The sequence below is a fragment of the Calypte anna genome, chromosome 2, assembly GCF_003957555.1.
Source record: "Calypte anna isolate BGI_N300 chromosome 2, bCalAnn1_v1.p, whole genome shotgun sequence".
In the NCBI taxonomy this organism is placed as follows: domain Eukaryota; kingdom Metazoa; phylum Chordata; class Aves; order Apodiformes; family Trochilidae; genus Calypte; species Calypte anna.
The window spans coordinates 107,482,188-107,496,825 of NC_044245.1; the positions used below are offsets into that span (position 1 = coordinate 107,482,188).

General features: G+C 35.9%; 1 protein-coding gene across 7 annotated transcripts in view; it reads right to left on the reverse strand.

The window, feature by feature from the left end:
- Window positions 1-14,638, reverse strand: part of B4GALT6 (beta-1,4-galactosyltransferase 6) — a 28,019-nt gene that overhangs the window by 7,275 nt on the left and 6,106 nt on the right. For 3 of the 7 annotated variants that reach the window (XM_030444504.1, XM_030444502.1, XM_030444507.1), the window contains exons 2-6: window positions 5,185-5,301; window positions 4,735-4,848; window positions 2,535-2,659; window positions 1,823-1,939; window positions 65-252 (exon numbers count right to left, since the gene is read on the reverse strand). In XM_030444504.1, coding sequence (XP_030300364.1) covers window positions 65-252; window positions 1,823-1,939; window positions 2,535-2,659; window positions 4,735-4,848; window positions 5,185-5,284 — 644 coding nt within the window. In that variant the 5' untranslated portion in view covers window positions 5,285-5,301. Of the gene's footprint in view, window positions 1-64; window positions 253-1,822; window positions 1,940-2,534; window positions 2,660-4,734; window positions 4,849-5,184; window positions 5,302-5,999; window positions 6,046-6,969; window positions 7,038-8,542; window positions 8,608-14,638 lie in introns of those variants that run through there. The other 4 variants (XM_030444503.1, XM_030444501.1, XM_030444505.1 and 1 more) reach the window with 4 other exon arrangements.

Genomic DNA, 14,638 nt, shown 5'->3' on the forward strand with positions numbered 1-14,638 from the left:
ATTACTCACTTTAAGACTGTTTCTGCATGTTTGAAAAACAACTTGAATATAGCCAATTACTTACATGTACATATATTTGTCCAGCTTTGCTGCAAAATGGCGTGGCATTTCTCCACATCCATAATAATTTCGGTCATTTTCAGGTAAGTGATCCACATCATGAAATATTATGCAATCCCAAACTGCATCTTTCATCGCTTCTTTGAAGCCAACATTAAAGAGCATTGCACGATTAAAAGGTTGTGTGCCTGTCTTCAAAAAGACAACAAAGGAGACATTCTAAAAATCAAGAACAGACAAAATTCCAATACTATGAGAAGAGCAGTCTTTACCACACAAACTAAAAGCATTGAGCAAGGTGCTTTTTATTTCTCTAGCTAAGCAGAGCAACACAGCAACTGTATTAAAACATCTCAGCATTCTCCCCTCTTACACAAAACAGCACTAGCACCTTGTGCTCAAGGAACTCTGAGGTATCAAAGTATGGGTGGTTTGCATTAATATAGCATGACATAATGAGTTAAAGAAATCCTGATACAATTTTTTAAAAACATAACATTATGTTTAGTTTCATGTTGAACGGCTCATCTAGAATAGAACTGAACAATGAAGTACAGACCAGACAAGACTATTTCTGCTGGAAGGGACCTACAGCCATCTAGTCCAGCTGCCTGACTAGTTCAAGTCTGACCAAAACTAATAGCATGTTATTGAGGGCACCTGACCACTTTTCCAGAAAGCTATTCCAATGTTTGACCACCCTCTCGGTACAAAAAATATTCCCTAATGTCCACTCTGAACCGCCCCTGGAGCAGCTTTGACCCACTCCCACGCATACTACCACTGGATCCCAGGGAGAAGAAATCAACAACTGAAGCTGTAGAGAGCCATGAGGTTGTTTCTCAGTCTCCTTTTCTCTGAGCTAGACAAGTCCAAAGTCTTAAGCTGCTCCTCACAGGATGTGCCCTCCAGCCCTTGCACCAGCTTTGTTGCCCTCCCTCCTCTAGATGCATTCAAGGACCTGCACATCCTTAACCTGTGGGTCCCAGCACTGCATACAGTACTTGAGGTGAGGCTGCACCAACACTGAATACTGCAGGATAATCCCCTCTTTGGACCAGCTGCTTGTGCTGTGTTTGATGCACCCCAGGACAGGGTTTGGCCTCTTGGCTGCCAGGGGACACAGCTGACCTGCATTGAGTCTGCTGCCAACCAGCACCCCTAGATCTCTTTCTGCAGGGCTGCTCTCCAGCTGCTCCCCTGCCAATTTATACTTGTGGCCAGCTTTACTTCATCCTAGGTACAGAATCCAGCATTCCAACTTGTTGAACTTCACCCCACTAATCATAGCCCAATGCTCCAGGTTATCTAGAGCTCTCTGCAGGGCTCCTGCCAGTGAGTCAACAGCACCTCCCAGTTTGGTATCAGCACACTTGCTAAAGGTGTATTCAACTGCATCTAGATCATTGATAAATATACTGAACAGCATGGTACCTAGGTTTAAATATATTGAACAGCACTGCCCTTAGAATTGAGCTGTCACCACCCAGATTTTGCCCCCTTATTTTGTCCTTGAAAACCTAAATCAACTGGGAGTCCATGTTGCCACCTATAAAATGTCAGCCCATATTTGAAGAAAAGCAACATGTATCTGGCCACTGCTTTAACTGAGGAATGAAGCTGAACTTCCCTTTTCATCCAAAGGAATAAAACAGCTGAGTAGCAATTTTTAAATCCTGGATTCATCTGAATCTTGATTACACTATCAAATCCACTTTAGTAAGGAATCTTGAAGAATGACTTTTAAAGTAAATTCTGTTACCTGTTCAACAACATAGAAGGCAAATTCCAGCCGCTGCTTCTGCAACATTGGTATCAGATGACGGAAAAAAATTGGAAGATGCTCATGGCGATTCCGAAAAGGAATAAGGATTGCCACCTTCAAAAAAATTATGTATACATGTATTAAGATATTATATTACCATTTTTTAATTTTAATGTTTCAATACAGATCAAGTTCCCATGGATTAAATAGGCTTTTCAACTTTTAAATTTAAATTGGCTTGATGTTTCATGCTTCCATTCCTGGTACAAAAGCATGTTGGAATTTTGCTATAAATAAAAATTGAGTAAACTGTAAATAAGATTTTCTGTTTATGTTCACTTGCTTCTAATTATAATTTAAAGAACATACACATAAGACAAGTTTGCATGCTTATGATAAGATGTTTAATAACAACAGTTAACGAAACTTCAGAAGTTCTTGTTTCTGTTTCAAGTTTTTCTTCCAGTTTTAGTCTGGAGCACAATGTAATACATATAAGGCACTACATATTACACAAAACATAAAGCAGTAAAAGACTGAGGGTTTTCAATGGTGAACTATTCTTATACACCAAAAGGAAAAAACAAACAAAAAAACCCCAACCAATCAAAAAAAACCCCACAAAACCAAACAAACCAACCAAAAAAACCCCAACAACAACAAAAACCAAACCAACCAAACAAAAAACCCTAGAAAAGCAGCATCTCACCTTCCACCTTGGCTTACAGTCCTTTGGTTTCCAGTGCCCTCCTGGTTTAATGTCTAAGTCTTTTGAAAACAGTTGCTGAATTTCATCAAAACTAATTTCACTTACATTGACATCGATGAGGCCTCCTTAAGAGGAAACAAAAAAACCATGTTTGTTACATTTAATTCAGAAAACGGACCTAATGCCACAAGGTATATTACAGAAAATTAAAACCAGAAATTTTTTGTTACACTGTCTACAGATAAAAAGATAGCATTATCTCAATAAACTGAAAGTTTTTACGGAATGGATTTTAATATTTAACAATATAGACATTCCTTCAAGGAATACTATAGCAAAATAATTATTTCAGAGGACACAGAACAAGCAAAGGAATTTGAGTGCTGTATCTAATCCGGAAACCAGAGTCATCTTTATAGTACATCTGTTAACAATTTCACACCATCTGCACTACCAAAATGATGCTCAAATTCTCAGCATCTTCCTACCTGCATTTCCAAAAAAAAGGAAAAAAATAGAAAAGGAAAAAAAAAAGAAAAGGAAAAAAAAGAAAAGGAAAAAAAAAAGAAAAGGAAAAAAAAAAGAAAAGGAAAAAAAAAAGGAAAGGAAAAAGAAAGAAAAGGAAAAAAAAAAGAAAAGGAAAAAAAAGAAAGGAAAAAAAAAAGAAAAGGAAAAAAAAGAAAAGGAAAAAAAAAGAAAAGGAAAAAAAAAGAAAAGGAAAAAAAAAGAAAAGGAAAAAAAAGAAAAGGAAAAAAAAAAAGGAAAAAAAGAAAAGGAAAAAAAGAAAAGGAAAAAAAAAAGAAAAGGCAAAAAAAAAGAAAAGGCAAAAAAATGAAAAAAAAGAAAAAAGGAAAGGCAAAAAAAGGAAAGGCAAAAAAAGGAAAAGGCAAAAAAAGGAAAGGCAAAAAAAGGAAAGGCAAAAAAAGGAAAGGCAAAAAAAAGGAAAGGCAAAAAAGGAAAGGCAAAAAAAGGAAAGGCAAAAAAGGAAAGGCAAAAAAGGAAAGGCAAAAAAAGGAAAGGCAAAAAAAAGGAAAGGCAAAAAAGGAAAGGCAAAAAAGGAAAGGCAAAAAGGAAAGGCAAAAAAGGAAAGGCAAAAAAGGAAAGGGAAAAAAAAGGAAAGGAAAAAAAAGGAAAGGAAAAAAGGAAAGGAAAAAAAAGGAAAGGAAAAAAAGGAAAGGAAAAAAAGGAAAGGAAAAAAAGAAAAGGAAAAAAGAAAGGAAAAAAGAAAGGAAAAAAAGAAAGGAAAAAAAGAAAGGAAAAAAAGAAAGGAAAAAAAGAAAGGAAAAAAAGAAAGGAAAAAAGAAAGGAAAAAAGAAAGGAAAAAAGAAAGGAAAAAAAGAAAAGAAAAAAAGAAAAAGAAAAAAAGAAAAAGAAAAAAGAAAAAGAAAAAAGAAAAGAAAAAAAGAAAGAAAAAAAGAAAAAGAAAAAAGAAAAAGAAAAAAAGAAAAAGAAAAAAAGAAAAAGAAAAAAAGAAAAAGAAAAAAAGAAAGGAAAAAAAGAAAGGAAAAAAAGAAAGGAAAAAAAGAAAGGAAAAAAAGAAAAAAAGAAAAGGAAAGAAAAAGAAAAGGAAAAAAAAAGAAAAGGAAAAAAAAAGAAAAGGAAAAAAAGAAAATAAAAAAAAAGAAAAGGAAAAGAGCAGGATCATAACTTTCCACGTGTTATGTAAACACTAATTCTTCATTAAAATAAGGCACTAGCATTTTCTTACCTCCATCAAGTCTCACTTCATTACAGTACCTTTTTCAGTTTCCTAAATACTGATGTAACTGTGATTAGCTGATAAAAACATGAGAACTAGTTTCTGACTCATATATCTCTGTATTAAGAATACCAGTTCCAAACAGGAAATGTTTAACTGTACTTCAAAATACACAACTGTGAACAGGTACTTTTAATAAAGTTAGGGTACTCATACCTATTAATAAAGATGTTTAGTAACTAATTTTTAGAAAATAATACGTTTTGTAAATAAAATTTAAAACATACTAATTTACTAGTAAAGAGGCCAAAGCTCTAGTAACACAACAGTTACAGGCAAAATTCTTTTAAGTAATACTGTCAATACTCAGCTGCATTTTATTCATAATTTTATACTATATATTTGGACTCCTTACAATTATATTTTATATTGAAATAACTTTTATTTTAAGTACAATCCAATTTACTAGATAAACATTAAAGTGGTCAGCTTAAAACTTACTCATGTAAGGCAGCTTCTCTGGACAAGCCTGGTAAGGAGAGTAAGTGAAGTTTTCTGGAAGATACATTGTTGTTTGAGCAACAGAGTCACTAGAGTTGTTTCCTTCAGGATAATCTTAAAAAGAGGAATTGATTTTTGTAAAAACCTGTTATACACAGAATTTGTAATATCTCAGCATGCAGGTGAGAGTTAACTTTGTAAGTAACAGTCTTAGCAGCATGAAAACATTTTACTGCACTAAAGGAAGAATAATTAAATTGAGATACCTTTGTTACAGCTTTGACAAGAACCTTCTACTAAAGTGAACTGATAAACAGTAACTATTTGACGTCCACTCAAGTTACAAAGAAGTAAGTAGGCCTCCTGTCTAACTTTTCATAACAAAATGTCATTAGGTTTGACTTTCTTTTCCCATAAAGCTCTTCTAAAAAAAGAAATTAATATTCTTACCTGTTCCATTCAGTGTAGTATTTTTGTTAGTGTACAATCTGATCATATGTCCTATTGTTTTTACATTTTCTCTCAACATTATACCACGAGCTTGCACCATAAAGAGATATGTGTTTGCTGATAAAACAAAAAGAAATTTTGAATTTTCATTAAAATAAGTAATTTCCAAGTTATTCTAACATTCATTTATAATGTGATCAATATTTGTTACTATGTCTGAGTCCACAGCTAGTGAACAGTAATCCTTCAAAATGCAGATCCTCAAAGAGTGAAACCTAACACCAACAAAACAAAAAACAAAACAAAAAATAATTCATAATCACAGGTCTATATAAAAACCCCAAATTACAAAATGTCAATAAATACTTTATATGACAACTTCATTTATTTTTAGCTTACAAAATGCAACTGACAGTGCCAAGAAACAATTGAATTTAGCAATGAAGAGGTTTTCTTATGTAGATACGTTCATCATATATGCATCTACGTGATAGGAATACAGGACAAAAAATGTGTAGTAGGTATTTAAGTCTCACAGAATAGTCCTTCCTTTTAGTCATTAGTTCACACAACTTTCATTCAAAACGTTCTTCTCTTCACTCACCTCCAACAGCTGTTTCACTATACAACTGCCAATCTCCAAGTATTAATGTTTGATAATTAGATATTAAATATTTAAATAATTAGATAATATTAGATAATATTTAAATAATTAGATATTAAATATTTATTACAGGCATCAAGGATGAATAAATCAACATTCTGAGCAATTAAACATATTACTAACAAAACCATGAAATATTCCTTTGTCTCGCCCTTGTGCTCAAAGACCCAAATCTGATCTCAAGACAATTCTTTGACCTAAATAGAAAAAAAGTCAGCTGGAAAAGAAGTTGCATTTACGTCTGAGTAAGCAAACATCTGTCCAAGGCTCACAGAGACCAAGAAATAATGTAATGGGGAGGAGAAATTCCCTTTGCAGTTTCTACTCTGGTTACCAAAAAGATCAAAGGGATCACCTGTCCCTTCACCTATGTTAAGCACCCATTGTCTGGCACACTTGGCTTGCAGTAACTAGTACCCACCCTCACCAATAATGCTCTGTAGCTTTGGAGAAAAACATTAAATATACCAGAAGAACAAGAGGATAATCTTAATCTCACCTAAAGAAATTCAGAAAACTATCTCAGGATCTCCACTTTATCAGATGACCTATCACCAGTGGCATGACACAAGTAACAGCAGATCAGATGATAACCTTCTTAAGAGACCAACACAAAGAGACTAGAGCTACAGAGAACTGTTTATAAAGGTCTGGGGCATTTTCAGAGGAAAACAGTGACTAAATCCACCACATTAGCAAACTGTAGTAATGACACACACACAGATACAAATGCCAGTATCACCTTTTAAGAATTATTTGTAAGCTCTACAATGTTTCTCATTTTTAAAAGAATGAAGAGGGAGTGGAAGGGTGCTACTGACTTTCAAAGAACGCCTTATTAGAACAAGAAATTTTACTTACAAGAAGGCTCTGAACATGCCAGGTGCTCTGCATGGTGCCTTATTGTCAAATTTTTGGCTAGCCTGAGTTTCAGTTAACAAAAGTTACATGTGTGTAAAGGCACACAAAAGGAGCAACTGGAGTGTGCGTGCCTTCAGGACTATGATGCTACTTGCATCACTGAGACAGTGTGGGATGTCTCCTTTGACTGGAGTGTGGGAATGGATAAATACAAGCTCTTTAACAAGGGCAGGCAGGGAAGAAGATGAGGGGGGTGTCACCTTCTATGGGTCCATGGAACTCCAGCTGGGAATGGACAAGGAGCTGTCTGAGGGCTTTTGGGTCGGGGCTGAAAAGACAGGGGAAGGAGATATAGTGGGAGTCTGCTACAGGCCACCTGGCCAGAAAGACCAAGCAGATGAGGCCCTTGGCAGGCAAACAGGAGCAGCTTCCCATTCACAATTCCCTTGTCCTCACAGGGAATTTCAACCACCCCCATTATTTGTTGGAAGGCACAACAAAGCAAGGTACCAGCAGTCCAGGAGGTTCCTGGAATGCATTGATGAAAATTTTCTTCTACAACAGGTAAAGGAACCAATGATTAAAAGTACTATACTGGACCTTGTTCTCAACAACAAGGATAGGAAGGCAGAAAACACGAAGGTTAAGGACAGTCTTGGCTGCAGTGATCATGGAATGGTAGAACCAAGGATCCTCATGGGAACAAGGAGAGTGTGCAGCAAGCCTGCTGCCCTGGACTTCAAGAGCAGACATTGACATCTTCACTGAGCTGCCTGGTAGGGTACCATGGAACAAAGCCCTGGAAGGGAGAGGAGGCCAGGAAAGCTGGTCAAATATCTTCTCCTCTAGGCCCAGGATCAATGTAAACCAACAAAGAGGAAGGCAGACAAGATGCCAGGAGACCTGCATGGATGAACAAGGAGCTCCTGGACATACTTAAATGTAAAAAGAAAGTCTATAGATGATGGAAGCAAGCACAAGAAACCCTGAGAGGAATACAAAGAAATTGTCTGGGCAGCCAATGATCAGGTTAGGAAAGCTAAAGCCCAGATAGGATCTGGCCAGGGACATCACAGATAACAAGAAAAACTTCCATAGGTACATTAGTGATAAAAGGTAGACTAGGGAAATCTGTGCTCTCTCCAGAAAGAAACAGAAGACCTGGATATGGAGAAGTCTGAGGTACTCAACTTTTTTGCTTCAGTCTTCACTGCCAAGGGCTCTGGCCACACCACTGAAGTTGCAGAAAGCAAAGGCAGAAAACTTGAAAAAGGAAGATGCTGTAGGAGAAAATCAGGTTTGAGACCATCTAAAGAATCTGCAAGTGCACAAGTCCATGGTACCTGACACTGGAACAGGTTGCCCAGGGGAGTTGTGGATGCCTCACCCCTGGAAGAAAACTAAAAACCTATAATTCTGGCCTGGTGACAGAAAAATCAAACAACTGATTTTTCTTGAGATACATGATATTTAGATTTCCTTACAGAAAACTTGCACAAAACCATCTCAAAATTTTAACCCAATTCACTATAAAATACCTTTTTATGTTTCAATTATTTTCTTACATTTGCAATTTTCCATTCAAGTTCTAGGTTTCCAGGTTGTCTGTATTAAATGTTTCACTATATTGTACAATTCTTTAGTTCATATATGAAGTTACCTACTCAAGAAAGCTTCTCCTTTAGGAATCAACATAAAAGCAACCTGATCTATTCCTCCAAGAACAACTATTTACCTTTAAACAAACAATTTCAAAATTCAAGGCTTCCCTGAAATTAAAACTAAGATTTAACCTTTTAATAGTGCAGGACAGTAGCTTTATAGAAACATAACCTTAATTCATATGTATTGGGTGTTGTGGGTTGACCTGTCTGGCAGATAAGTCCCTTTCCAATTGCCTGGGGAAAGAATCAGAAGGGCAACAGTGATGAAAACCAAACCTACCTCCAACCAAATGCACCACCAGGAGACAGATGTCCTGCCCCCAAGCAATGGCTACTTCAGGGAGGAAAAAAAAAATAAAAAAATAAAAAAATAAAAAAATAAAAAAAAAAAAAAAAAAAAAAAAATCACCAGTTCCCAGTTTTACTGCTGACCACACCATTACTTGGTATGGAATATCTCTTTGGTCACTTCAGGTCAGCTGTGCCAGCTGCACCCCCTCCCAACCTCTTGCCCACCTCCAGCCGACTCAGTGTGGGGGACAGAGAGTGGAAAACAGAAAAACCTTGATGCTGTGCAAGCACTTCTCAGCAATAGCTAAAATACTGTGTTTATCAACACTGTTTTGGTCACAAATCCAAAAGCATACATCTTCTCTTTTCAGCAGTGCTCAGTCACAGGACCAAAGGCAACAGGCACAAAATGAAATACAGGAGGTTTCACCTAAACATCAGAAACCACTTCTTTACTGTGAGGGTGATCAAGCACTGGCACAGGTTGCTCATGGAGGCTTTGGTGTCTCTATCCCCAGAGATACCCTAAAACTGTCTAGACATGGTCCTGGCAACCAGCTCCAAGTGGCTCTGCTTGAGCAGGGGTGCTGCACCAGAGGCCTCCAGATATTCCATCCAGTCTCACTGTTCTGTAATTTTCTTCCCACTACTGTCTTTCCACACTTGTACCAACCATCACACCAGGCATTGCAAAAGCATCAAGGTAAAGTTTCACATTTAACCAAAGAAAACACTTAAGAATGTAACCACCTTGAACTATTTTCACTCTTATTTTCCTTATTGCATTGAACATGGTCCATAGCAAGAAGCAGCACTTCTGGTTCAAGAAACATATAGAATCCAGACTGTCACACAGTTTAACAAATGGGAAGTGGAGAGCAGGATACAAACCAACACATTTATATAGGATACCTCGGAGTAGACACCATAATCAACATTCCACCTAAAGCAACTGCAGTATGAGCATGAGTTCAGACTTAATTCAGATGAAATTTTCACTGGCAATCAATCCATGTCTAGCAATCATAGACACACAGCCACACGTCAGTCATCAAAAGTCCTCATTTTAGGGCATTATTTAAAACTAACTCAGCAAAGAACATTAGGGCATTAAAGGGATCATCATTTTAGAGGAGATGTTAAAAATATCAGATGGGTCATTTTTTTGTCTCCAGTTTTTAGAGCTTGTTAGTTATGAACAGTTCTATGTGTTAGACTGAAAACAAGACCACTGAGGGGGGGAATGAATTAAATTATATAAACTCCTGTTAAAATGGCTCGTTGTTTTACATAAAGTAGCTTCCTGTTATTTAAATACTCACCCAAAGACTAAATACACCTTTTTTAAAGAAAAAAGTCTAGTTCACAGATCACTCTCCATTAGTACTGCTCCTTCACAGCAGTATACCAAAAATTAGAGCACTTCTCAGTATTAGCTTATCATTCCTTAGCTTCACAAAAAAAAAAAAAACAACCCAAACATAAAGCTCAGTTTTATATAGAAATTTAGTAATATATCATGCTGTATGCACACACCAAAGCAAAACCAAACCAATGAGCCACACACTTAGAAGCAACCCATGCACAGTAAAGTATACAACAGAATGATTTGAATCAAAACTGGATCAATGACTAACATTCTGAAGAACAGTAGGAAGTTTGAATTAATTCTTTTTAAAAGATAGTCAGAAAAGTATTAATTACATTACACACTACTATTTCTTAAATGCCAAAGAAGAAACGATGAACGGGCTTGGAGATCACAACTTTCATTTAAAAAAATGAAGCTTTTATTATAAAACACCCACTCAAAGTCAAAAACAAAAATACATAATGAAAAAGAATTATCTCAAGAACGCTTTCAAGGCAATTGGCAAAAAAAAAAAGTTAACACCTCCCATACTAGGAAATATTATGATCATCAGAGCAGTAGTAGCAACATTACACACTGATCTTTCAAGCAAGGAAAAACAGAAATAAAAAAAAAAACAAATTAAACAAAAACAAAAACAAAAAACAAAACAAAAAAACCTGAAAAGCTTAGGTAAGAGATACTTTAGAGAATCCAGAGACACTATATAGTTCATATGCATTAAACAGAAAATAAATAGGTTAAATAGGTCTTCCCAAATAACCACTGGTCCTAAAGTTACCAATCTACTAGCCAACACATGCTTTCACAGGACTTTTGAAAAGCCTATCCAAACATATTGCATAAAAGATTGACATAGATTTAAATGGGTCAAAATAAAGTTCTTCACTAATACTTGTACATAGAGAATCATCTCCTGGGGACATTTCTAGAACAAGTCCCACATGGAACTTTTCTCAGCTCAAGGTTATTCTCAGCAATACTAGAGTCATAAATACACTATTGGCTGAGTTAATGTATAGCAAATTAACACAATTTTGTGAAAGATTAAATTCTACAAATGAGTCTAAATATAGAATTAGTCACAATTCTAAGAGCTAAGATTATTTTCCACAACAGCCACACAGGAATTTTAGTCTGTAAAATAGATTTATTAAACAATTTTGCAGTGAAGTATGATACCCAAAGTAGGACTGCTGTAAACTGGTTCCTAATTCACAAATTAGAATTTACAGCCAACATGGATAAATTCTATAGTAAGTTTTCAACTATTTATTTAGTTAATAGGATTAAATTTACACATTTCTTGCTAATTAGAAGTTGTTACTAAAATACATGCAACAGCTAGGAAAAAAATGTATGCCTTAAAACAATTTTTACTTGATTTGTTGTTGAATACTTAATATTAGGTTTTTAGTTTAACACTAAATCCAACATTATTTCATAGGGATAGTGAAATTGCATCTGAGTCTGTATATGAATGTCTGCTAAGAGAGAAAATATATTAGAAGTATAAGAATCACCTCAATCAACTGGAAATACCAAAAACAACTACTGTTTCTGGAGGCTAAAATAGGCATCATTCACATGGTGTAGATAGATGACTCTAGATGGGCTACAACAAAGAGACTTCAGAACTGGTTTTAGTAGTGGTGTTTTTTTAATACTCCAGAGAATCTCTGTATACTCACTGCAGCAAAAGACACTCTAAACAGATGAGTCCTGACTCTATGTCTGAGGACCTAAATAAATGTCAGTTCACTGTTTGAGCCCGTAAAAGAGTAAACCTCGATCATGGATCAAGTCTCCATTTACAGGTGAAGAAAAAAAAAAGAAAAAAGTTACATCAAAATTTCTATATCTAACAGTACTTTTAAGCATGATAAATGATACCATGGTCAGTACAACTTCTAACATATTTGATATTATTCTATATTCCAGTCTCAGGCTATTAGTTGATTATATAATAAATCAGAAATAATTCATAGTTAATTCTGAAACAGCGTCTTACAGAAATTTAAAAACAGCATTCATGTAATCACTGCCAAAGCAACTCATCCATTTATTTTGTTTTTTTCCCTCCGCTCAAGAAAGGTTCAAACAGGAAAGCAAATATTTTCCTTAAAATTCTACTATTTTAACAAAACTTCAACTCCAACTTCAAAATACACAACTAAATTTCATTAAGACATTTATCCAATGAAGACTGTTCTTAGGCAGGCCCACTCTGGACATCAACAATGAAATTACTTTGTAATGACATTTTAAGCCTTGCTAGTTCCTTCAGAATTTTGATTTTATGAGCTCAGCTGCCAAGAAAAATAGAAAAGTGTAATACTGGTAAATTAAATACTCCAAGTATCATCTTAAATTAAAAACAAAAAGCATACACACGCAATAAAATGAAGGAAAAGAAGGAAATGAAGGAAAATTCAAGAAACTGAACTGAGTAGTGGGGATACCTTGCAAAAAGGCATCTTTTTTATCTGAAAGTCCTGAAACCAACCTCTGCACTTCATTCACAACAATCTAGCAATGGATCCCACACAATGCACAATCATTTCATGCTGGTCCTCGTAATATCATTGCGTAATTTGAATAAAGATTACCCAAAAGAGACTAAGATCTGGAAGCAAGCAGAGATGTAGAAATGGTTAAAGCTTTTGCCATGTCAGTAAAGCACCATGGTTCCAGGGCATACAGTGTCTCCTCCTCAACGGAGGACAAAAACACATACAAAATAACTGGCTGCCTTCAGTGAAAACTCATTTCATATAAGGTTTTATAACTAATTTGCCTTCGTAGAGCTAGATGCACACCCTAAGTACCTGTATTTTTTCCCCTTTCTAACAGAAAGCAAAATTAATATTGCAGGAAACCTTATGCAGGCAAGTCCTCTCTGACTTATAACTAAGTATACACAAGAGCTTTAGGAACATTTTCAGATAAAAATGCAACACAACTGATTCAAAAAGAAATATATATGTGGAGTCAAAGCTTATCTATTGGTAAAAGACAGTTAAGAATGGCTTAACTGCAATAATTTATTCAGGGTCAGGTGCTAAGAAAATCTTTGTACCTCCCATAATAAGGCAGAAAACTTCTCCATGAAACTGCTGTCTAACATCACCATGAGGTTAATTAGTTGGAATGCCAAGGAACTTATGATCACTTGAAATAAGTGATCAGCCAGAAGAATGTGTAAGCATCATATGCCTCTTTGCACAAGAAAAAAGGGTTCTATTAATCACAAAGTTGGCTAAAATATTTCTGTTAAAGCATTTGGTTGTGATTTGTGGAACTGAAGTGAAAAACTGCAACGCAAGCAAGCAAATGACCGGTGCAGCTAATTACTAAATTACTCCCACCTCCAAATTGAACCTTAATGAAGGAATACAGCTGAAAACATCTCCCAAATAACCAGGTCTCCAGTACAGACATTTCCCTGCAGAAATTATGAAACAAACAGACAGACATGTTTTTTCACTCCAGAAACTTGAGACCCCTAGAAAGGAGTAAAAGAAGTGACAGCAGCAAAAAACCCACAACCATCTACCACATCCTGCAAAAACCATCAGCCATTCATCAGATGGTATTTCCACATAGCATCAAAGGACAGTAACAACTGTTTTAAACAGGCTATCTGTATTATTTCTATTTCAGTGCAGCTCTTGAGTTTCATTAAAACTATTGTCTTGAAGACACAAGCTCTATTAAAAAAACCCTCAGGTAAGTTATTACTATCCATTTATCAGTGCAGTAAATACAGCCAACAGGAAGGTGCCCTCTATTAGCAACAGCAACAGTATAACCAGCAGATCAGTTGGAGAAACTATTCTCCTCTATTCAGCAGCTTGTTAAACTATATTTAGGATAAAGTGTCCAGTTTGGAGATCCCAGTAAAAGCCAGACATTAACATACCAGACCAAGCCCAGAGGAAAGCTTCCAAGACAGAGAATACATTGTCCAAGTAGAAACTGAAAGAAATTTGTTTGCTCAGTGTTCAGTAGAAATAGCACATGTTTTTGTTGTCTTCAGCTATGTAGTGGAAGTGTATAGAGAAGATTAAATTGGACTCTTAGGGGTACAGAGAGAAAAGACACAAGGCAACAAACACTAGGTGCAAGATGGAAAAACATTATTACACATTACAATTGTTAGTAGAGTAGGTTTCCCAGAGAGACTGCAGAATCTCCATCCCCGGAGTTATTCAAGACTCAACTGGATATGGCCCTGAGCAATCTGATCTAGCAGGATGTGCTTTCAGCAAGAGACTGGATCAAATGACTTCCAGAGGTCTCTGCCACTCTAATTCAACAATCAAAGAGCAAGTCTTTAGAAATACCACAACTGCCACAGATGGCAGCAACAAGGAATATTAGCACAAGGATTGTGTCCCTTATCTATAGGCTCAGCACTTGGAAGCGCTGACAAGCATTTACCTTGCTGATAGCATTTTCAGCTCTTTCCTCCAGAGGAGGATCACTCCAGAGCAGTATCACTCTCTTCTATTAGGAAAGTTATTTCCTAATAGCAGAATAGGAAAGATGGTGAGCTGAAACAATGGAGATGTTCCCAAGGTCTGCCTTGCCTAAATAGGT